Source organism: Choloepus didactylus, chromosome 2, assembly GCF_015220235.1.
Source record: "Choloepus didactylus isolate mChoDid1 chromosome 2, mChoDid1.pri, whole genome shotgun sequence".
Classification (NCBI taxonomy): Eukaryota; Metazoa; Chordata; class Mammalia; order Pilosa; family Megalonychidae; genus Choloepus; species Choloepus didactylus.
Genome location: NC_051308.1, coordinates 222,779,925 through 222,803,394, shown reverse-complemented (window position 1 = coordinate 222,803,394; position 23,470 = coordinate 222,779,925). Strand labels below are relative to the sequence as shown.

General features: G+C 49.8%; 1 protein-coding gene across 3 annotated transcripts in view; it reads left to right on the top strand.

Moving 5' to 3' along the window:
* The window catches only part of WDTC1 (WD and tetratricopeptide repeats 1), an 87,534-nt gene extending 66,344 nt beyond the window's left edge, over positions 1-21,190 (top strand). Inside the window, exons 4-16 of one of the 3 annotated variants that reach the window (XM_037828041.1) lie at positions 1,424-1,470; positions 1,907-2,018; positions 4,504-4,691; positions 7,019-7,201; positions 7,969-8,063; positions 8,467-8,582; positions 10,310-10,385; positions 10,995-11,103; positions 11,915-12,088; positions 15,195-15,427; positions 16,967-17,144; positions 18,049-18,241; positions 19,250-21,190. In XM_037828041.1, coding sequence (XP_037683969.1) covers positions 1,424-1,470; positions 1,907-2,018; positions 4,504-4,691; positions 7,019-7,201; positions 7,969-8,063; positions 8,467-8,582; positions 10,310-10,385; positions 10,995-11,103; positions 11,915-12,088; positions 15,195-15,427; positions 16,967-17,144; positions 18,049-18,241; positions 19,250-19,447 — 1,902 coding nt within the window. In that variant the 3' untranslated portion in view covers positions 19,448-21,190. Of the gene's footprint in view, positions 1-1,423; positions 1,471-1,906; positions 2,019-4,503; positions 4,692-7,018; positions 7,202-7,968; positions 8,064-8,466; positions 8,583-10,309; positions 10,386-10,994; positions 11,104-11,914; positions 12,089-15,194; positions 15,431-16,966; positions 17,145-18,048; positions 18,242-19,249 lie in introns of all 3 variants that reach the window. The other 2 variants (XM_037828040.1, XM_037828039.1) reach the window with 2 other exon arrangements.
* Positions 21,191-23,470: the final 2,280 nt, after the last annotated feature.

The window sequence follows — 23,470 nt, the reverse complement described above, 5'->3', positions numbered from 1 at the left end:
CTCCCTCCCAAACACACAGGATAGTGAAGGCATCTTGAAGGCAGTGCCCATAAACTGAGGCCTGAAGTATGAGTTGGAGTTTATCAATTAGGATGCTTTGGCCTGCAAGTAACAGTCCAGCTCAAATTGCCTTAAAAAGTAATCAACTGATTGGCTCTCTTAACTAGAAGTGCAGGAAGAAGGTGGGCCTCATGGTTGGTTACTGTGGTCATTCTGGCTCCATTTTGCTGTGATCCCCTCAGATGAGCTCTCCTTTGTGGGTTGGTTTCACCCACAGGCAAACTGTGTGCAGCAGTCCCAGCTGTCACATCAGTGCACCCAGCATCCGGAGGAAGAAAAGCATCTCTTCCATAGACTTTCTCCTAAGAATGAGAAAACTCCTTTCCCAGAAGCTCCCACCATCTGTCCCCATTACATCTTGTTAGGGTCACAGGGTCATTTCTGAACCAATTCCTCTGGCCATCGGAATACTACATCCTGTTTGGCTTGGGCCTAAGTTCCTGAACCTATCACTGTGGCAAGGACAATGGGTTTTACCCTTCCTGAAACACATGATCTGCTTTGGGACAGGGAGATAATGAAATGAAAATCAAAGTGCTTTTGAATGGAGAGGGAACAGAACAGTTTGTAGAAATGCCTAGGGACCTACTCTCTCCTACCAGGTAAGATTCCTTTCTGCCCCTCCATACCTTCTGCTTATTCATGGAGTCTAGTTCCTCAGGAACTTTAGCTTTGCCATGAGCTTTCATGATTTCTCTCTGCTTGGATTCATCTTCAGTGTCTGCTGTTAACTGGTTCAGTCTCTCCAAGTTTCTCAATTCAAATTCTCAAGATCAAGACCCTGCCCAATTTATCTTACCATACTAGGCCCTACCTACTTGAGTAAGCGCCAAAAGATCAGGGACTTTGTTTTATGTACTGCTGTATGCCCAGCATCTGAACAGTATCAGGCATACAGTCGGTGCTCAATAAATGTATGGTGAATGAAGGAACGATCAGCCATAATTGGCTGTCCTTGGGTCAGATGCTCCCCTGGACAAAATTACCTGTGGCTGAGGAGATGTCCCTTGAAGGGACTGTTAACATGTCTTTTCTAGTGGTAGGAGCAGATATTTGTTTGGATCTCACTTCCACTACTTAATTCTGTCTGAGCTTCAGTTTACTTTTCTGCAAAATGGGGTCAATGAAACCTATCTTTTATGGCTCTTGTGCTCAGTATGAAGTGAAATCAACGAATGTGAAAGTACTTTGTCTATTGTCAGCTGCCAAGCAATTTAATTCAATTCCAGTCACCCACATGCACTTGGGAAGCAGTGAAGGTGCAAGAGCATCTACCTGTTGTTCAGTCCCACTTCTCAGTTTTGAGTTCCCAGAAGAATCTCTAACCAGCTCTCTTCTTGTCCTTTTCCATTTGTTCCTCCAGGGTCACTCAGGATGCGTGAACTGCCTGGAATGGAATGAGAAAGGAGAGTGAGTATGAGCAGGAGCACCAGGAGGGTGTTAGTGAAAAAAGTCAGCAAGCTGGAAGAGGGAGGTTCTCGTTCCTCTTTGTAGATCTAAAGTAGAGAGTGGACCCAAGTGAAAAGAGACCCCTGCTCTCTGTTATGCTCCTAAGTTTAGTCCATAATTATCAGCATACACAGTTAAGCAATTAATTCCGAAAATAGAGGGTAGACCATCTAAACACTGCTTTTTTGACAAACCAGTGTGTTTAAGGAATGTTAGTAAATTCTCAGGAGAAAATAGAAGAGAATCAACTAATGTTTACCAGATAACCTTAAATTCTATGTTATCTGCTGTCCTTCAAGTTCTGTGCAGCCTAACTCCTTATCAACTGGGAACATGGGATTGGGGAACAGGGCCCGGGCACTTGAGGAGAAGTCAGAACCCCTCACGTTGCTTGCAGCTTGCTGGCCTCCGGTTCTGACGACCAGCACACGATTGTGTGGGACCCGCTGCACCACAAGAAGCTGCTCTCCATGCACACAGGACATACTGCAAATATTTTCTCTGTCAAGGTGAGCAGGATAAGCCACTGAGCAAGTGGAAGGGGTGACTGGGCTGTGGGCCCAGTTGTGTTGGCATATGTGCGTCCTGTATACCCCTTGTGGTCCCAGGCACCCTTGGGATCTGAGCATCTTTTCCATGGTATGCGTGTCCTCTCTTGGAGCCAAGAGGACAACTCTAGATGTATTTATATTTATGTGGGTGATGGTGGTAAGGTGTATGGTTTTGAGCATGACTTTGATAGCAGGCCGAACCTGGATTTGACTCCCTTATCTTCCTCTTGGAAGCTGTGTGAACTTAACCTCTCTGAGCCTTTACTCATCTGTGAAAAGGAAGTAGCAATCCTCAGGGTCATAAAGCAGTTCAATGAGATAATTGATAAAAGCACCTGGAACAGATAATTGATTCAGCTGTTCTGCCTTTCCGTAGGAAATGATTGTGCTGATTTTGTTGGTGGGTGGAGTTGAATTGAGGAGAGATGGGGAGGGGTCTCGACAAATGTCTTCAGACCTTTGAAGCCCTGTTAGGTGGAAGTGATATGAAATTTGCCCTTTACGGTCCCAGAGAACAGACTCAGGATTAGCAGTGGCTAGAAGTTCACAGAAACAAGTATGAGCCTGATGGAAGAAAGAATTGTCTAACACTTAGAGCTATTTTAAAAGGTGGAATGGGCCCTCTGGGGATGTAGTAAATGCCCTAGCACTGGTATTCCACTTGGTGGGGAACTTTATCTACCAGGTTTACAGTTGAAAGAAATGATGTTTATTTAAGGATCTTTCCAGCTCTGAGATTAGATAACGGATGTATGTATGAGAGTGAAGATGTCCTTTGGAAAGCCTCATGAATGTAAGACTTATTTTCCTAATTAATATTAAGAGGAATTTTAAGATACCTGAACAAGAAGGCAGATTAGAGAGCTCAAACATACTAGTGTCCTTAAACCTTGCCTGTTTCCCTAGCTCTGAGTCTCATCTCCTGTTCCAGAGATCAATCCTAGATGAATTTCTGGGGTTGCAGCTTATCTTAAGACAAACTGTGCCTTTTTAGGGACAGAACAATGATGCTTCACCTATTGCATAGCCAACAGAGACTCCCCTGTATCCCAGAAAGGTTTTAAGTCCAGTATTGAGTCTATGCAGTCAGATCTGGGGAAGGGATATCAGCCATCTGCTTGGCATAATAGCACAAAACATGGAGTTCAGAGACTAGAACTTGACAATGGTCTTGAAACTCCTAATGGTAAGACCTTGGGCAAATCACTTATGTTCATAGACCCTCAACCTCCTCTTCTGCTTAACAAAAACAAAAAAGAAAAAGGATTCTTTGCTCTCCAGGTAACTATACTACCAATGTTTAGCCCACGAGCTCCCCCTGGTGGCAACTACGGGGTATGGTGAGTATGGCAGCAGCCACAAGGCCCTTGGAAGTGACTCACCTGTTTCTGCCCTGGATGGAGAATATGCTGTCTCAAGACAGAATTAAAAACTACTGATTGTCCCTTAAAATGATTAAATTCTCTTTCCCATCTAGCTATTAGAGAAGCATATGTGGGAAAGTGAATTGTTGCCTTGCAGAAACATTAAAAGTTAAGTGGGATTTTAGCTGTTTAAATGGAGAGTAATGCCCATTACCACCACCATTCAGTCTTGTGGGTTATAAGGAACTCTTCAATTAGAAAAAGAAATTCAATCTCTAGTGGGAAAGAACTCAGCTAGCACCAAACCCAAATGGTTTTCTTCCTCAAAGCTAGGCAATAGAACTGCATACTTTTTTTTCCCATTATTCAGAGCCATTTTGACGGCTATTTTATTTCCACCATATGTCATCTGGAGTATTTTGTTCTCACCTTCATCAGCATAGTGAGATTCTCATTCTTTACGATAGCCATATAGAGATGTTACCTTTTGCCAGATTGTTCTTCAGAAAGATTTGAACCCATTTAAAACCCATACTCCCTTAAAACACTGAAAGTTCTTTTAATTTTAGGACTGATTTATTACTTAGTTCTTGGGTTATTAAAAAGTCATCGCAAAGCCATAGGGCATATGGTAGTCAGACAGCCTTGGGTTTGAACACAGTCTGGTTGAATGTCAGCACAGCACCTCAGTTTTAACGGGGTTATTTTAAGTATCAATAAGACGAAGTACCTGCTTTGGTGTTGAGCACATGGTGAATGCTTAATAAATGTTAACAGCTGTGACTGTCATCCGCTCACTCTTACCTGGGAAGGAATCAGAGAAAAAGCGTTCTCCAGGTAGTCCTACTTGGCATATGTCAAGATCACTCTGGCAAAGGAAAACCGTGTGTCCTGCTTTTGACCTTTAGGCCCATAAGCTGCTGCTTAGGGCCCAGAGGATTTTTGGTGGAGTATCTTGGATGGGCTCATGTTCTTATCTGACATGAAGAGGAAAAGAGGGAGCTGATGACACCCAGGCTACTCATGGCCAACCCTGCCCTCACCACCTGATGAGCCTTTCTCCAATCTCTCCTGAGCAGTTCCTGCCTCACGCTGGGGACCGCATCTTAATCACGGGTGCCGCTGACTCCAAGGTGCATGTCCATGACCTGACAGTAAAGGAAACAATCCATATGTTTGGAGACCACACAAACCGGGTGAAACGCATCGCTACGGCACCCATGTGGCCCAACACGTTCTGGAGTGCAGCTGAGGATGGGCTTATCCGGTAAGGGCCTGGTAGCACCCAAGAGCACCCATGCCTGCCCTGCTCTTGCTGGATAGTGACACCCCCATCCTACCTGCCTACCCCGCTTCCTTCTGCAGGTCTGGCTCCTTCCCTCCAGCAGAGTTCCAGCCTTGTTTGTTTGCCAAGGCAGTTGTCTGTGTACAGACTTAGCTGGGAACATTTGCTTACCCCATCCTCACCCACCCCCTCTTACCCTCTCCTGCACCACATCCAGTCCCGTAAGCCTTAAGAGGCACCTCTTCAGAAGCACCTTCTCTGACCACTCTGTCTAAAGTAGATCACCCTCATTATTCTTTGTCTCAGCACCCTAATTGCGTCCTCTGTAACTCCAATCATCATCTGAAGTTACTGTATTTTCTTTACTTGTTGGTTTACTGTTTTGTCTGTATCTTCCACTGAACTGTAAGCTCTCTTTGAGCTGTTTCATGTCTGTCGTGTTTTTGGTTGTCTCTAGAGTCCAGCACAGTGCCTGGCACATAGAGGCACTTGACACATTTCTCTTAGCAGCTGGCCAGGTGGGGATCTGACTGGAAATGGTAAGGAGGTGTACTGTCCCCTTTTCCAGAACATGCCCTGTATTATCACACCATTGACTCTGCTTCCCTTCATCCTGGAATGGTTTCATTGCCTTTCTTGAACTCCTTCCGTCAGAGGTGACCTTAGAACTTTTTCCTTATCTCCCCAATCTACTTTAATTGCCTCCCTTGAGTTCTCATAGGACTTTGTGCCTTCTTCCCTACTACAAAGTAGAAAAAGTAGCAAAGTCAAGTATAAAATAAAACACGGTAATTAGAAGCAGGGCACTGGAGTCAGACAGATATGGGGTCAAGTCAGAACTGTCACTCGATGTTTGACTGAAGCAAGTCACTTCATCCCTGAACCTCAGTTTCCTCATCTATAAAATGGGAATATGGTGATAGTAGCTCCCTTGAGCATTAAAATTGAGAGAGTGCATGTAAAGCCTTAGCATAGTACATGGAAGACAGAAAGCACCTGTTCAATGGTTCCTCCAACTCATTGTTGCATTTGATGACCTTGACTGACCAGACTCTGCTGGGGCCAGCTGGTAGGACCTGAGCATCTAGGACATCAGGTAGTTTCCTAAGCACTTAGTCACAGGCACAGTAAAGGAAGGTGTCCCAGCAGAAGGTGAACATCAGCTGGGCCTTCAGAATAGACAGGATTTGTTTAAGCAAGGAAAAGCAGAAAGCTGTCCAGCTTGAGCAGAGTTGTAAAGGCAGGAATAAATGTGGCATGTACAGGATAAGGAGTTCCATAGTTGTTATTAACCCAGGTTTGGGAAACTGGGGAGTATGGTTGGAGAGGTATATGAAAACCAGACTGAGGAGTATAGACTCGACCCTGAAAGTATTGGGGAATCACTGTGATTTTTGAGCAGAAGAATGATGAAATTAAAACAATTTTTAGGAAAAGCAATCTGGTGAGGATGGCTTGGAAATATAGGGGAACAGTGAAGAGGTTATTGCAAGAGGTGGCAAGAGGCAGGGGATGGATGAGCACATGGTGAAGCCCATCTCCCCTTTCTGAATGTACTTGTGTGTTGGCAGCAAAAAAAGTTCCCTGGTCGGGGGGTAGGGGGGTGGGGGTGGGGGTTTCTTGGAGTTTGCTGCTGCCGAGCTGACTTTCTGGCTTTACCTTTTCCACCTGGATGGGACTTTGACTTGTCTGAGAGGAAAGCTTCCCTGGGGACTTAGTGTTTCTAGGTAGCTCTTAGATGATCTCCAGAGTTGGTTTTCTGTCACCTCCATACTTCCTTCATTTCCTGAGAGAAATAAGATTAGGAAGCAGCAGAGCAGAGCAGTTAAAAATCCAACCTTAAGAATCTGTCCCAGCTCTGCCCAGACTATTTGTGTCATCCTGGCCAGGTTATTTAAATTTTTGAAACTCGGGGTCCTAATGGCTTCTAGGGATGGGGTGAGAATTAAATTAAATAATACATGTGAAAAACATAGGGGCAGTACTGCACCCAAAGCACGTTCTCATTGAGTGTTGATAATCAGTTGTAGTAATACTAGTAGCAATAATACTGACATCTGTGAGAAAAAAAAAAAAAGATACAGTGGTATCTAACAATGTTAGAATAAAACAGAAAGTGTGAAAGACTTAGTACAGTGCCTGGCACACAGTGGGCACTCAAGAAATGGGAGTGGCTCTTGCACTCTTATTGTTTAGAAACAGGTCCCAAGCCCCTCCAAACCCTCCTGCATAACAAGGCCTCAGCTTCTCCCCTTCCTTCCTCACAAGGACCCCAATCCCCAATTCCGTGACTCTGTCCTCTCTCACAGCCAGTATGACCTTCGAGAGAACAGCAAACATTCAGAGGTGCTGATTGACCTGACAGAGTACTGCGGCCAGCTGGTAGAGGCCAAGTGCCTCACGGTCAACCCCCAGGACAACAACTGCCTGGCGGTAGGAGCCAGTGGGCCCTTCGTGAGGCTCTACGACATCCGCATGATCCATAACCACAGGTATGAACAGCTCAGCCTCCCGTCAGCAGCCTCCTGCCTCGGGACTGGGCTGGGGCTGGGGCCGGGACAGCGAGCTGTGTGGGCGAGTCTGGGGACCTCCTGCCCCTTGCCCTCGTTACCATGCCCTGTTCTTTTTGAGGTAGGTTTTTTTGAGTCTTGTGATAAATAAAAAAATAATCCATCCATGTTTGTTTTGGAGAATATGAAAAGTATTAAAGAAATTATGCATAATCTAATCACCAGAAAGAAATCACTATGTATATTTCCAGCAGGTCTTTTCACTATGAATGTAATCTAGTATATGTAATTTTCTTCTTTAAAAAAGAAGAGTATACTCAGAATCTCTATGGAAGTCCCAGACCTGAGCAGCTCCTCCAGCCCAGCCTGGACTTTCAGTGAACTCCCAGGACAGTGTGGGAATGTTTAGCCTGCCTTACTTTCATTTGTGGGTTTGGGGGACCACTGCTGCCCTTCACACACTACATGACTGGGAGCAGGCCTTGAGCCTTAGCTTCCTCACTATGAAACGGGGATCAGAGGGTGGTCGTGAGGACCAAGACAGTTTACGGGACCTACCTTGTAAAGCACTGTACTGTGCGTCCACAGCAGGCCAGTCCGTGGACCTTTGGAGTTGCTTAGGTAAGGAGGAGATGTACCTCCTGTATCTCTCAGGGATACACACTTAGGTTTTCCTCTAGGGAGTGTAGTCTAGTCTATCCAGGGGTAGTGCCAGAGGTTGTAACCTATATGGTTTGCCTTCCCACCAGAAAGAGCATGAAGCAGAGCCCTTCAGCAAGTGTGCACACCTTCTGTGACCGGCAGAAGCCCCTTCCGGATGGTGCAGCCCAGTATTACGTCGCAGGTAGGCTCAGTCCCGCTCTGGCCTCAAACTCTTGGCTGGATGCTCACTCTTTCTGGAGCAGTGCAAGGAGGCAGCATGGCACAGCCGGTAAGAGCAAGGGATTTAGAGTCAAACAACCTGGGTTTTAATCCTGACTCTGCTGTTAACCAGCTGTGTGACTTTAGGCAAATTATTTAACTTTCCTGAGGCTTCATTTCTTTTTTGTAAAATGGGGTGGTAATAACTAAATAAGATAAACCATATAAAGCAGTCAGGCCAGTGCATGCAGTGAGGACTCAATCCTTGTAGCTGCCATGATGATGAAGATGATTCCTGTCATCCTTGATAAGGCTGACTTCACCTACCCCTGCCCCTTTGGTGGGTCTGGGAGCATCACACTGGGGTGCTTGGGCTGTTCCTGCAGGTCACCTGCCAGTGAAACTGCCTGACTACAACAACCGTCTGAGAGTGCTGGTCGCCACCTACGTGACCTTCAGCCCCAATGGCACAGAGCTGCTGGTCAACATGGGAGGGGAGCAGGTAGGTCCGGCTGTCCAAGGTGGCCGTGCTCCACCACTACCCCAGGTCCAGCGGGCAGGGCTGCGCACCTCCCCCTTCACCCCATGAGGTGGTGAGAGGCACCATCCTTTTAAGTGACGTTACAGTGAGGGGGCATGATCAGAATTCCCAGAAAGGTGTCCTGGCCTGCTCTTTTTGCTTTTTAAATGAACTAGACAACTATACGATGATATCGTATTTTGGTTCAGAACATAGGCTTTGGACTTGTCTTCAAGTGCTGGCTTGCCATTTACTACTTCTGTGCTGTGACTTTGAGCAAGTCTCTTCATCTTTCTGAGCTTCAGTTTCCTCATCTTTAAAATGGTATCACTATCTGCTGTGCAGGGTTCTGAAGTTAGAGAAAAATGTAATATATCCAGCCCACAGTGCCTGGCATATGTCAAGGGTTATCAAATGGTAGCACTTGGTAGTGGTGGTTATAAATAGGTCAGAACAAGACACAGATTAGTCTTGTTTTGCACCCATGACAGAGGTAGACATGCAGTTACAGATGTCCCAAGTTAGAAGGCCTAGGAAAGGGTTGCTGGCTGATATGAAAATGGCTGAGTCTGCCTGTAGGCAGCAAGGAGCAGGACTCAGTGACATGGGATCCCAACCACCTGTATTCAAACTCTGTGTCTGGACATCACCCAGGGCTGAGAGAAAACCTAGAAGGTAATCCTTGGGGCTCAGCACACTGCCAGGCCATGGTTTAGGGCCAGTTTGGGGAAGTGTTCTTTGATAACTGCTGGTTGCTAAACCTTCTGTTTGTTGCTCTCAGTCAGGATGTTTAGTAAGCCTAGAATAAGGTCAGTTATTCTACACATACTGAACACTTGGGACCAGCATTATCATAAATGTAGAGGAGACAAATGTGAAATGTGATCCATGCCAAGGCTGACAGGGGAGACATGGCAAGTGAAAAAGTTGATGACATTACAAGGTTAGGTGTGCTTATAGGTGAGAAAACGAGAATGGAGAATAGGCAAGCACCTGAGTTCAGAAGAGGTCTCCAGCTTCAGGGAGCTGAGCCATCATACGGTCTGAAGGATGAATGGAGAAGCAGGCAGCAGAGTGGTTAGGAACCAAAATCTGGTACCAGAGAGACCTGGGTTTGAGTCTTGGCTGTGCCACATGCTGCTTTATGACTCTGGATTAATTACTTAAACTCTGAGCCTAAATTTCTTTATCTGTAAAAAAAAGGGTGTGATGATAATAGTACCTCTTCATAGAGTGGTTTCTAGGATGAAACGAAATGTCGTAAGTCAACTTAGCAGAATTTTTGGAACAAAGTAAGTATTCAATAAATGTTAGGTAATAAAAGATAATGTTCATTTATTGAGAGAAATAATTAGCAATGTTACCTTGGGCAAGTTGCTTCCTCTCTCTGAGGCTTCAGTTTTCCCATCTGTAAAATGAAACATATGGCTTTGCCACCTCTGAGGTCCTTTTCAACATAAACCTGGTTCTCTGTAATGACAGTATTTCGAGCAGGGCTTTGGGTAGATCAGATAGCCCATTCTGAGGGCCAGGAGCAAGGAAGGTTTTCCTGCCTAAAGCTCTCCCTAAACCCCTCCTAACCCAGCTCAGGGGCCCCCATTTCATGCTCAGCACGCTCTGTGTTCCACAACTCCACCAATGCCTTGCTCACAGTCCAACCACATTCTTACCTCATGGCTCCATCTCTTTTCCTGACCCATCAACTCTAGGTCTATTTGTTTGACCTGACGTACAAGCAGCGGCCGTACACCTTCCTCTTGCCTAGAAAATGCCATTCCTCAGGGGGTAAGTTTAGGGCTTAGCCCTTCTCCCTTAGGGTGTCTCTGCTGAAATGTGGTTAGGGTGCTTGGGTTTGTGCCATTTCTGCTGAGAAGCCTGCCCCCCTTCCCTGGGACCATGTCTGTGAGCCTCCAAAAGGAATAGTTTCTCTGAAATAATACTGTCTGTACAGTAAGAAGGAAGATAATAATAGGTCATAGAGATCTCTCAAAGGGGTTTGTGTCACACACTCAGAAAAGACAGATTCTCTCCATGGTTTGGCTCTTGAGGACCTGAAGTTGCCCTTTCCTTTCTCAGTCTGGCTCAGTCTCCTCCCTGACTTCCTGGGCCCTGCAGTTGTTTTAGGGACCACCACCCACCACCCCCGCTAAGGGTAATGCCAAGTTGGAGCTGTGTCCCTCACCAGCCAGCAGAGGACGCACGGGCTTTTTTTTTTTTTTTTTTTAATGCCATTGCCTGACAGTCTGTCAGAACTTGCTTTCTGGATCTTACCCTGGGACAGTAGCCCCATAATGGAACCCACAGCCCCTGTGATGGGAGCTGGAGGGCTGCCAGCGGGGAAAGGTGGACTTCCTCCTGAATTGTTGCTGTTCCTATCTGTCCGTCCCCTGCCAGAAGTCCAGAATGGCAAGATGTCCACCAACGGCGTGTCCAACGGCGTGTCCAATGGCCTGCACCTTCACAGCAATGGCTTCCGGCTGCCAGAGAGTAGGGGGCACATCAGGTGAGGCCAGCCTGACTTGTCCAGCCCTCCCAGCCCCAGTTGCCCCTCATGGACTGGAGGGAGGGACATGTCCTTTAAACCCTCCTCCTGATCCCTGCCCAGTAAGGCCTCCTAGGGGTGGGGACTGGAGCAGAGAGGCTTCTGAAGGGTGGCCGGTGATCCCAGTGCTCCATCTACCTCAAACTGAAGCTCCTCTGTACTGGTACTTGTACTGGTACCAGTAACTGGGGTCAGGACACAGGGGCCAGCTGCCTTTTAGCTCTGAGCTCTCTCCAAAAGGGGATTCCAATCAGATGGGTGCCCCTACTCCTACCCCAATTTTATTCTCCGTCTCATAAACATTTCTTGCCTCCATTCTCTGCCAGCCCCTGTGCTGGGCTTTGGATATAGGAATGCATGAGATGTGCTCATTTTCTCTAGCCCTTGAGAGAAAAAGAATTCTCTATAGAGGAATCCATAGGAGGGACATGGGTAGTCAGGAAGTTCAGCTCAGCATGAAGGGGGTGTCTGTGCCAGGTGCTGTCAGCTACTACTGTGCCCAGGAGTTTGATTGAGAATTGCCTTAAACCTGTCCAGGACAGCTTCCTCTCTGACCCTCTGTATTTTTGCTAGTCCTGTAGTCAAGAGTGTTTAGAACTGTACCTGTCACAGGAACCCAGGTAAGGGATAGGAGTGTCCTCTTTTCTAGATGGCAGTGAAGACTCCAGGAGCCAAGAAAACCAGGGTAGCCTTCAGGCACAGGTTGCAGGCTTCCCGAGGGACTACCCTGACCTTCCTCAACCGGCCTGACCCAGCTCTGCTTCCACTGCAGTCCCCAGATGGAGCTGCCCCCGTATCTGGAGCGTGTGAAACAGCAGGCCAATGAGGCTTTTGCCTGCCAGCAATGGACCCAGGCCATCCAGCTCTACAGCAAGGCTGTGCAGAGCGCCCCTCACAACGCCATGCTCTACGGGAACCGGGCTGCTGCCTACATGAAACGAAAGTGGTGAGTGGGCCCAGGCCCGGGATGAGGAGTGAAGCCATGGGACCATAAGGGGGAGGGAGTGGACCTGATGGAGCTGGATTTGCTGAGGCCCCCAGGAGCTGACATCTTGCTACTTTTTAAGGCTTCTTGGGCTCAGGCCTCTCTTCCCTGTCTTAAGGCTGATGGTGGGCAGGTGCCCGACCCATTAGTCAGGAAGTCTCAAGCACCAAGGAAGCTCACAGTTGCATGGAAAGGAAACATGTTCACAAGTAGCTCCAACATGGTGCTTTGTTATGAAGTGCAGTGGAAGTTGAGAGAATTGTTAATCCCAGCTGTAGAACAGGGCCTTGAATTGGCCTTTAACGGTGCAGTGGAATCTTGGTAGGTGGAAATGAGAGGTATGATAAATTCAGTTGGTATCTCTCAGAAATTATTTTGTAGCTTCTTGTCCCCAGGGCTTGCTTTCTTGTGCTCTTAGACCCTTTGGACCAAGCACAAACAAGATCCCAGAGATCTGAAGCCAGCTGTGGGTCGTGCTGTTGTGTGGGAGCTTGTGGAAAAGGAGTGGGTCCATATGCTGAAGAACCCCTCATCTTTGGAGACCATCAGGGCCCCCAGCCCTTCTGCCTGCCGCACTGGCAGGCGGGCAGGCAGACCCCACCCCCACACCAGGACCAGGACTGGAGATGGATAGTGCTGGGCCCACAGCCATTTCTGCTCCGTCTGGTATCCGTCAGCTCTGCACAGACAGACAGGCCAGCTGGTGTGCCATCATCTGGCTGCAACCAGGCAGGGGAGAGAGGGAGGCTTAAGAAAGCCCACCCAAATCAGCAGGGACAGTGGGTGAGGGTTTGGGAGGATACAACCCCCATAGGCCTTAGCCCAGGTGTCGAGTTTGCCAAGGACTCGGGTGGCAGCCAGATGCAGGAGATGACTGTTTAGGGGCCATCCTGGGGCCTTTGGCCTCTCCGTCCCAAGAGTTGGGTAGAATGCAGTGGTCCCCATCCAGGCTCTAAATGAAAGCTCAGCTTCACTTCTGCATTCTTTCTGAGTGAGGTTGACAATTTCCCAATCTATGTGTATCCTTGACGTGTTCTCTGAGCTCCTACTGTGAGCTAAGGACTAGGGATACAAGGTTCTGTCACTCTAGTTTTCTGTGCTCCAGAGGGTCCAATCTCTGGACAAGGAATAAAGACATGGATACAGTTCAGCATAAAAGAGGCAGAAAGCAGTAAGTCTTGTGAATGGTTCAGGTAAAGCACCGTGGGCATCAGTAAAGTTGGGTGGCTTTAGCTGGGGACCAGGGAAGCATCAGGAAGATGTGGTATCTGAATGGGCTTTAAGTGTGGGCAGGCTTCAACTAGGAGATGGAAGGGAGGGGAGGACTGTGGGGGAAGGACATTCCAGGGAGATGAAATGGTGTGAACAAAGGCATGGGGGTGGGGGACTGACTGAATTGCTTGTTTGCAGAACAAATCCATTTGGCAGGAGCAGAAGGTTCGAGAAGGGACTGGCAGGAGATGAGTCTGTGAGGTGGCCTGGGGCTGGCCTGGGAAGGGCTTGGAATGCAGAGCAATGGCGTTTGGCCTCAATTCCGTGGATGATGGGCAGCTACCGAAGAGTTTTGAGCAGGAGAGGAATGCAGCGAGGGTTGTCCTTTCAGGGAGATTGATCTGGCCATGGGTTCAGGATGGGTGAACCCTGGGGCGAGCCTGCTCTCTCCCTGTCCTAATATGCCTGCAGTGACCTCTAGAATGTCACACTCTGTCCCAGGCCATTCTCCCCAGGACTGCCATCTGCTCCTGAATACAGTGGGGGCTGCTATCCCCTGGCTCCTGGCTGGTCTGTGGTCTGGCTTTCTCTCCCCAGGGGCTCTGAGGGGCACCTTGCAGGCGGTAATTGGGTTTCCAGGCAGTGCCTGCTTCTTCATCACAGCGACTCATTCTGACACAGGCCCTGCCATTGAAGCAGCTCTGTGTCCCCCCTGCCCCCATACTGGCTGAGCTGCCTGTTCCTGGGCTCAGCATGGCTGCTGCAAGGGCTGGAAGTTCCTTCTGAGTGTGTAGAATCAGGAGGAACTCTCCCATGCTGGGCCTGCTTTGACCCTGTGCAGGAGGGTTGTGAGCTGTGCCCCTAGTGGAGGGACCACCAGCTCTAGGGAGTGTTGCTTGGCACAGCTGGGTCCTAGGCCCACCCCCAGCAGAGCAGAAAAAAACAAAAAACAGCTTCCAAAGAAGTGACTCCTGTGACCCATCTGGCTCTCCAGATAAGAGGCAAGTCTGGGGTGCTGGTGTACACCCCATATTCTGTGCACAGTCTGGGAGAAGGAGGAGCTTCTCTTTTGACCTTCTCTCCACTTCCTCCCCCCCAAAGAACACTCCCACTTCCCTTCATCCGTGCTTTCTTCCGGAGGCTGGAGAAGAGTACGGACAGTTTGGAGCCCCTGGCGTGCACACACACACTCCCCCTTGCCATCAGCTTCCAGAGAGCTGACTCTGCCAGACTGTCAGGCCCCATCCTCCAGCCCCAGGAGGTAGAGGCCACAGCTGCTATGGATCCCTCAGCCAGGACAGAGGGGGGCCTGGCTGAGGGCTCGCTGCCTGCTGGTTAGACCCTGAATCCCCAGCCTGGTACTTCTGGCTTCCTCAGACCACAGAACTGGCCTAGAGGGCCCCCTGCCTCAGACATGGCTTTGAAGGCCAGCTGGGGGCATTTGAGAAGGTGGATGGAGGAAGAGAAAAGGAGGGCTTGCGGAGCCTGAGGTGGGCAAGATGCCCGGCCTTCTGCTGCAGAGCTGCGGGTGCCTGGGGCAGACAGGCACGCAGTTGCATGTTACACCCAGCAGAGGGCGGCCTGTCACTGGTTTTTGCCACACCTCCCCAAGACCTCAGGATTCCTGACTTGCCTCCTTAACGTGCTCTACCTCCTGGGGAGGGAGGCCAGGGCCAAGCCAGGATACTCTCCATCCCCAAGTCCCCTTCTTCCACACATCACTGGAGATGTGGTGTCCCACCTGTGAACAGTCAGAGGTGGGTTGGTGTGGTCACAGGGAGGGGAGGAGACTGAGTGGAGACCCTTTGCTTGTCACGAGGCCCCATCTCCAAGCCACGCTCCCCTGCTTTCCCAGGGACGGTGACCACTACGATGCCCTGAGGGACTGCCTCAAGGCCATCTCCCTAAACCCGTGCCACCTGAAGGCACACTTCCGCCTGGCCCGCTGCCTCTTTGAGCTCAAGTACGTGGCTGAGGCCCTGGAATGCCTGGATGACTTCAAAGGGAAGTTCCCGGAGCAGGCCCACAGCAGCGCTTGCGATGCATTAGGCCGCGACATCACAGCCGCCCTCTTCTCCAAAAATGAAGGTGGTGAGTGGGCAGGGAAGAGGGGTTGCTGTCACTCTTGCTATTTGAGGTGTTGCATGACATTTTGGAAAAGACATGTTCTGGGATCAGAGAGACCTGGGTTCTATTACTGATTCAGAAACCATGTGACCTTGGGACTGTTACTTGTTCTCTCTGAGACTCAGTTTTTGCATCAGAAAAGAGGGAACAGTAGCACCTTCCATTCAGAGTTTCTATTGACGATTAGTGATAATGTGTTTAAAGCACCTGGTGTAGTGCCTGGGACTCAGGACAGGAGTAAGCTGAGCCCAGACAGGCCACGTGGGCTCCTGCTGGGCATTCTCACCTGCTCACAGATGGGGCCTTGGCCACTCCACCAGGGCATCTGAGGAAGGGGCAGCAGCTGGCTACTGAGCTTGTTCAGTACAGCTCAGTACACAAGTACAGCAGAGGTGGCAGCACAGGGCAGTGCAGATGTCTCAGGCATGGGGTGTGGAATCTCAAGTTCTACTCTCAGCTCTATCATGTGATCACTGTGTGACCTTGGACAAAGCACAGCCTCTCTGAACCTGCTGCCTTACCTGCACAGAGAGCATGCAGAGCCCTGCCCAGCTCACCGCATAGCATTAGAGAGAGCTGGGTAATTGTAGTGTGGTCTGTAAACGTGAAAGTTGAGCTCACTGGAGGCGATTTGAATCCTCACGTCTCCCCTTTGCAATTTTCTAACCATGTGAGCGATTCATTTGTTTAATGAATAGTTATCAAGCACCTACCATGTGCCAGGCACTGTGCTAGATTCTGGGAACACAGCTGTGAGCAAGTCAGCTGTGACATCTGTATTTATGAGTTTACAGCCTAGTGAAGAACCAAGTGGGGAAAGAGAAACTGAGTGTGATGGGTGCTGTGGGATCTAGAGACAGTCCAGGAGTGTTGGGGGAAGGGTGATGGCAACCTGAGGTTCTTGAGGAAGAGACAGTTAAACTGAGGTCTGAAGGATAAGGGGGAAGAGTAAACTAGATACAAAATGTGGCTGTGGGAGATAAAGAGTTCCTGGCAGAGGGACCAGCACATGCAAAGACCCCAAAGCAGGCAGGAACAAGACACTTCTCAGGAACTGAGAAGACTGGTGTGATTTTACTCAAGTCACTTAACCAGTCAGCACTTGAGTTGGGATCTATAACAACTCGTCTTCCAGAAAGTAACAGCTAGAACCTTACTGCTGCAAAACCCACAAACCCATTTAGGAAAATCACCCATTCAAGGCTGCTTTGCCAGTTCTCCTTCCCCTCTCCTGCCTCTCACTTGCACCTCCTTGGGGCCTCTGGGCCTTTACTCAGGCACCTGAGCCAAGGCCCTCCTGGCATCAAAGGTCTCCTTAAACATCCTCAGGGTTAGATCAAAAGACGTTTCTTCCCCGTAGTCTTTTCTCAGTTTTTCAGGGTAGGGGTGGAGGCAGGTAGTTGGACATCACTGGTGTTTGGGCTGAAAACATGAGTGGGAAAAAGAGGGTGGGAGGAAGAGGGCTAGGGGGTCTCACCTTTCCTTGATCTCTGCCCCCAGAGGAGAAGAAGGGAGCCGGTGGTGGCAGCGGCCCAGTCCGCCTTCGCAGCACAAGCCGCAAGGACTCTATCTCAGAGGATGAGATGGTGCTGCGGGAGCGAAGCTACGATTACCAGTTCCGCTACTGTGGCCACTGCAATACCACCACAGACATCAAGGAAGCCAATTTCTTTGGCAGGTCTGAAACCCTGGAGAGGAGGAAGGCACAGCCCAGTTGGCAGCAGGAGGTTGGGGGCAAGGGAGCATAGTGCTCTCACAAGAGTCTCAAATCTCAGCTCTGCCTCTGCACCTTGGGCTAATAGCTTCACCTGTGTCAGCCTTAGTTTCTTCATCTGTAAAATGAAACCAGCCATACTCATTCATGGGGCCATAATGCAAGTAAAGAATCCAGCACAGTGCCCGGAATGTTCCTTTACCCCACCCCCACCCCCCACTCCTCTCTGTCTCCATATGCCAGAGCTTGTTTTCTTTAACTGGATTCTTGGAGCCTCCCTCTGCTAGGGATATGGAGCAAGAGCCATTAGAGGCTGAGAATCTCTGCAAGAACTGTGCCCTGGGTACTGAAGGTCATAGCCCATGTCTCAGACACTGTCACCCCCCAACCCTGCTCTGTAGATGTTTGTACTTTCTTTGGGAAGGTGAGACATGTGGACATGAATTGAGAATCTATCCTTCAAGGGCCTCTAAAGGTCAACTGTGTGAGGAGCATTTGGGGGTCTGGATCCAGGAAGCCTAGGACTGTTCAGGGAAGTCTTAGATGAGGCTGTTCCCAGAGGCCTGAGAGATGTAAACCTGATCCTGACACCCAAGGTTATAGTGTACTTTGAGGGAGAATATCTCAGAAGGACCGAGGTGGTCCCTGACCCTGTTTTAAGAGAAGGGGGTTGAGCAGTGCACGGGGCTCTGCAATGGAGAGGACTATCATGTGCATGGGAGTTCTGCCTCAAAAGAAGACCCCAGAGCACAGGAGGCTGAGCGACTCCAGATTTCCCTGCACCCCCATGCCCTAAGCTACACAGCCTCTACCTGAGGCTGTAGGGCAGCACCCCACCTGACCTCCCTGCCCTTTGCCCCCCTGCCAGCAACGCTCAATACATCGTCAGCGGCTCTGACGATGGCTCCTTCTTCATCTGGGAAAAGGAGACCACCAACCTTGTCCGCGTGCTCCAGGGAGACGAGTCCATTGTCAACTGCCTGCAGCCACATCCCAGCTACTGCTTCCTGGCCACCAGTGGCATCGACCCTGTTGTGCGGCTCTGGAACCCCCGGCCAGAGGTTAGAGTGCAGGCAAGGTGGCAGAAGCCCAGCAGGGGGTAGGGCGGGGACCTTTTGCAAGGCCTCCAGCTGGGCCTGTGAGGGCCAGGAAGGGAGCTGAGTCAGAGGCTGCTAGGATGACTGTGCTGTTACTCTAGGGCCCAGGGCTGGGTCAAGGTGGGAGCCATTAGGTTCTGGAAGCTCAAAAGCAGTATGCAATTCCAGGAGCAACAGTGGGCTCCTGCCCTCTGGGAGCACATTCTTGAGCTGGCTGTGAAGGTGAGATCGCTTACAGGAAACTGACCAAAGATGAGGGGTACAGGAGGGCAGAGAAGGGAACCAGACGAGCTGCAGCCCCACCCTTCCCCTTATATACCTGTGTGGGTGTCCCTCACCAGAAGCTGAGCGGTGGCCGGCCCCTCAGTCACATGGGAAGTGTGCTGGCTTTGGAGCCTGGCAGACCCAAATTTGAATCCAGCCCCTTCACTCACTGCCTGAGGGACTTCCTGACCCAGGTTTTTATTACCTGTACATTGGGTATGGAAATGACAGCACACCTCAAGGGGGTGCTGTAAGGATTAAAGAAGCATCCCGCCTCCTGGGGCACTCGGGACAGTGTGGTCTCTTCAGCTCTGGTGGAGTAGGCGGGCGGCCCACGCCTCCCCCTTCCCAGCTGGAAAAACCAAAGTCAAGTGGCATGTCTGATTCCAGAGGTAATTTGCTGCAACTTTTAGAGAGAGAACCCTACAGGACCCTCCTCTCTGGGGAGAGGAAAAAGAAAAAGAAAGGGTTGTTGGGTTTGAGGGTGGCAACAGTACAGAGCAGAGTGGCATCACCCCCCATGTATCCCAGTGTGTGTGCACCCCCTCAGCACACGTGTGTGCGTTCCTCGTGTGGGCACCAGGGTGGTACGTCCTCCTCCATATACGTGGTTCAGTCTCTCTGTTCCCCCTGCCCATACATCCCAGTGCGTGTGCCTCCCCCGTTTATATGGTGTCCCCCACCCTGAGCCCGCATGCCTCCCTGCAGAGTGAAGACCTCACGGGCCGTGTCGTGGAGGACATGGATGGCGCGTCTCAGGCCAACCAGCGGCGCATGAACGCGGACCCGCTGGAGGTGATGCTGCTCAACATGGGCTACCGGATCACAGGCCTGAGCAGCGGGGGCGCTGGGGCCTCCGACGATGAGGACAGCTCCGAGGGGCAGGTGCAGTGCCGGCCCAGCTAGACCCTCCCACCCCATCCCCGGCCCCTGCGACTGGCTAGACCCTCCGGCCTGGGCAGGAGGTCGGTGGGTTCTGTTTTGGTTTGTCTTCCTCACCCCACCCCCCCCATTTATTCATTTCCCGTTTTGTTAGTTTGGCATTGGGGTGGGAGTTGCTACAACTTGCTGGCTTTCAGACTCTTGGGCTGATGCCCCTTGACTGTCCCCAGCCCTGAGCAGAAGGGCAGGATGGCCCCCACCTCCTGCTTCCATGTCCCTGGAGGGCACAGCCTGCCTCAGAACCCCGCCGCCTCCGGATGAGGAGGCAAGGGCTGACGCCCTCAAGAACTGCCCTGCCCTTCAGTTGGTAACGGGAAGAGGAGTAGAATTCCCGGTCGGTAAGGGCTAGCCTTGGCCTGCTGCCACTCTTCCTCCCTGGCCCACAAGTCTAGCTTCCTCGTGGTCTTCCGGGAAGGTTCTAAAAAGGGATGGGGTCCCGCCCACCCTCCAGAGCCACCAGTGCAGGGAGACAGCAGAAGGCAGAGGGCAAGGCCAGGCCACCAGCCCTGGTCTCAGCAGAGCACCCTTGCCCTCCTCCGGGCACTGGCTCTGGGCCCTGCGCCTGCCCTCACCTGGGGGCCCAGCCTTTCCCCAGGGCCCTGGCAGAGGGTGGGGCACTGCACCATTCCCCGCCCGCCCATGCCAGCCCTTCCGCACTACGGCCACCCTCCTCGGGCGCTCCTCCGCCTCACTGTGACCTTTCTGCCAGAGCTCCCAGCCAGGCCTCCTCCCAGCTAAGGGCCCTCCCTGCCCTGCCCTGCCCAGTCTGCCCTCCTCCCACCCCTCCTGCTGAGCCGCCACAAAGACCAAAGAAGTGATGGCTTTTCTCTGTCCCCTGCTGCTCTGGGGGGAGGGGGTGGGTCTCCAGAGCCACTCAGATGGGAAAGTCCCTCCCCAGCAGCCCCAAGCTTTACACTGGATGCAGCAGTCACCCCACCACTCACCAAGCCTCCCTTTTCCTCTGTGGCCTTGGCTCTTGGCTCTGGAGCTGCTCCTGGTGGTTGGCTCATCCCCCCTCCCCTTCCCCCTCAATGCTTACTTGGCTTCAGCCCTCCAGCTGCAGCCTCTGGGGAGAAACAGCCTCCCCCCCCAACGCCACCCATCCTCCCTCCCTCAGCCCCTGTCTCTGCCAGGTGCCTCCTCTCAGTCAGGCTTCAGAGCTGCCCTGGAGACAGGAGGGCCATGTTAAAAGCTTTTTCACAGTTTTAAGAAGACAGGGGAGGGGGAGGAAGTGAGGGTAGTGGTGGGGGGTCTGGCACCATCTCGTTATTGCTTTAATCTCAGCAACACAACACAGGTGGCAGCTTCTCCCCCTTCCTCCCCACTCCAGTCCTCTTCCCACCCCTCTCTTCCCGCTTGGTAAAGTATATTTATTGGTGAAGGAAACAGCTGCTGCTGCTGCTTCTGCTGCTGGGACTTGCTCCCCTGTCTCTTCTCCATGACCTTTCTCTAGCCAGGGAGGGGAAAGCGGGAGTAGTGGGGTCCAAGGACCAGCTGGGGCCCCTTAGCTTTCCTGTGTATGAGCCACCTGCCATTTCCTCTCTCCCTTCCTCCCTCCCTGCCTCCTGCCCGCTGCCCTGCCTGGGCCCTGCAGTGTGGAGAGACACATAAGCCTTACTGTCCTCTGGGGGCAGGAGCCGAGCCTTTTTGTTGCTCCGCTCCCAGGAGAGTGAGGGTGACGCAATTGATTAAAACCATTTTGTTCTAGGTGTGGCTGGTGGCATTTTTGGGGTGCAGTTGGGTCTTGGGACCAAAGCAAGGGTACCTGACCTTGAGCATGCTGCTCTGCTCCATGCAGCACAGGTCCATTGCCACCTCACTTCTTTAGCTCTGTGACCTTGAGAATGAGGTCTGCTTTGTAGGGTCACTGTGAGCAGTGTCCACCCAGCCAGGCAGGGCCAAGGACGGAGCTCAGCACAGATGGCTGTGCTTTGCAGTAATCAGCTTTCACTCTCCAGGCCCATTTTCTCATCTGTAAAATAAGGGCTTAGACTCTCAGTCGTTTGTCACACTTTTTTGACCACAACCCAGGCAATATATGTTTTACACTGTGACCCAAGATACACATATTTATTTGTATGTATATGAGAAACAAAAATTGTATATAATAGTGCTTACTCTTGCTACATGCAATATGCTCTATTTACCATTCTGTTTTATTAGGGAAAAAAAATACTGGTGGTGATGCACTACATTGATTTCACAACCTGCAGTTTGTGCCCTGGATTAGATGCTCTCTCAGACCAGAGGATTCCCAAGCCTCCTAGGCTCACAGCACCCTTAGTGTAATTTTCACATGGAGACTCCAAGCCAAAAAGAAATACCTCACAGTTCCTTTTATTAAGTAAAGTCCAAACCACTTAATAAGAATTTATGTCCTAAAAGTTAGTCATCATTTGAAAAGAATAATACAAAGAAATTATTTATTTCATACTTACCTAACTACAGTTACTTACTAAGGGGATCTGTGCACCTGTTGGGCATCAAATAACTTCTCAAACTTTCAGATCAGATTGGACACAACCATCCTCATTTCTGTTCCACATTGACTTTCACTTGGCTTTTCTCTCAGGAACCACAAAAACCCAGCTTCTCAAAGATGGCATAATCAAAAGGAATGTAGCACAGTGTAATAATGAAAGTGTGAGCTACCTTCAGCTAGTAGTTCTCTCAGTAGCCAACAAACGCTGAATATCTATCAAATTTGAAATATCCTACTATGCCCCCCATGAATTTGCTGTGCACCCTAGGGTGCCTAGAGGCACAGTTAGGAAACTGTAGTTTCACTGCTGAAATTTTGTGATTCTTTTGCTTGTACATTTGGAAAGAATTAGACTGGGGCCAACAGGTGTGCTGTGTCATGCAGGAGACAGACAGGAAAGTGGTCCTGCAGAAGCACAACAGTGGTGCTATAAAACTGGCTCTGTGGGCTGGCATCATTCCTCCATGTTCCCAAATTGAAGTCTGCAAAAGCTTCTTCAGGAAATTTCCAGGCCAGGCAAGGAAGAGACAATGTTCCAGGCCAAGGGGGTAGTGTGTGCAGATTCCCAGATTCCCAGGAATTCATTTTTGCTGGACTGTAGAAGGTGGGGTGGCCGGGGCTGGAGAGGCAGTCAAACTGTGGAGGACTTCCTGTGCTTGATGAGAGACCGTGGGCTTGATCCTGTAGGCAAAGAAGAGCCATTAGAAGACTTCGTCAGGGATGAAGTTGGTGCTCCATTTTTTTTCTTTTTTAATTAATAGATTTATTTTTTAGAGCAATTTTAGGTTTACAGAAAATTAAGCAGATGGTACATTGAATTATATATCCTCTTTATTCCCCACTCAGTGTTCCCTGTTAATAACATCTTGCATTGTGTGGTACATATTTGTTATAACTTATGAACTAGTATTGATGCATCATTATGAATTTAAAGTCCATAATTGACATTAAGGTTCACTCTCTTATAGAATTCTATGGGTTTTGACCCATAATGCATAATGTCACCTATCCATCATTCCAGTGTTATACAGAATAGTTTCACTACCCAAAAAATCCCATGCCCACTTATTCATCCCTCCATTAGCAGCACACACACAAAATTTAAAATGTATAAGAAAAGATCTAATAAAATATATACAAGATCTATATGAGGAAAACTAAAAAAAAAAAAAAAACGCAATGAAAAAAATCAAAGATCAAAACAGTTGGAGAGATATGCCATGTTCATGGACAGAAAGACTCAATATTGTTAAGATGTCAGTTCTTCCCAACTTAATCTATAGTTTCAATGTAATCCCAATCAGTATTCCAGAAAGTTATTTTGTGGATATCGACAAACTAACTTCTAAAATTTATATGACAGGCAAAAGACTCAAATGGCTAACACAACACTGAAGAAGAACAAAGTGGGAGGGCTGACATCACCCAACTTCAAAACTTACTCTAAGGCTACAGTAATCAAGGCAGTGTAGTATTGGCAAAAGAATACACAAATAGATCAATGG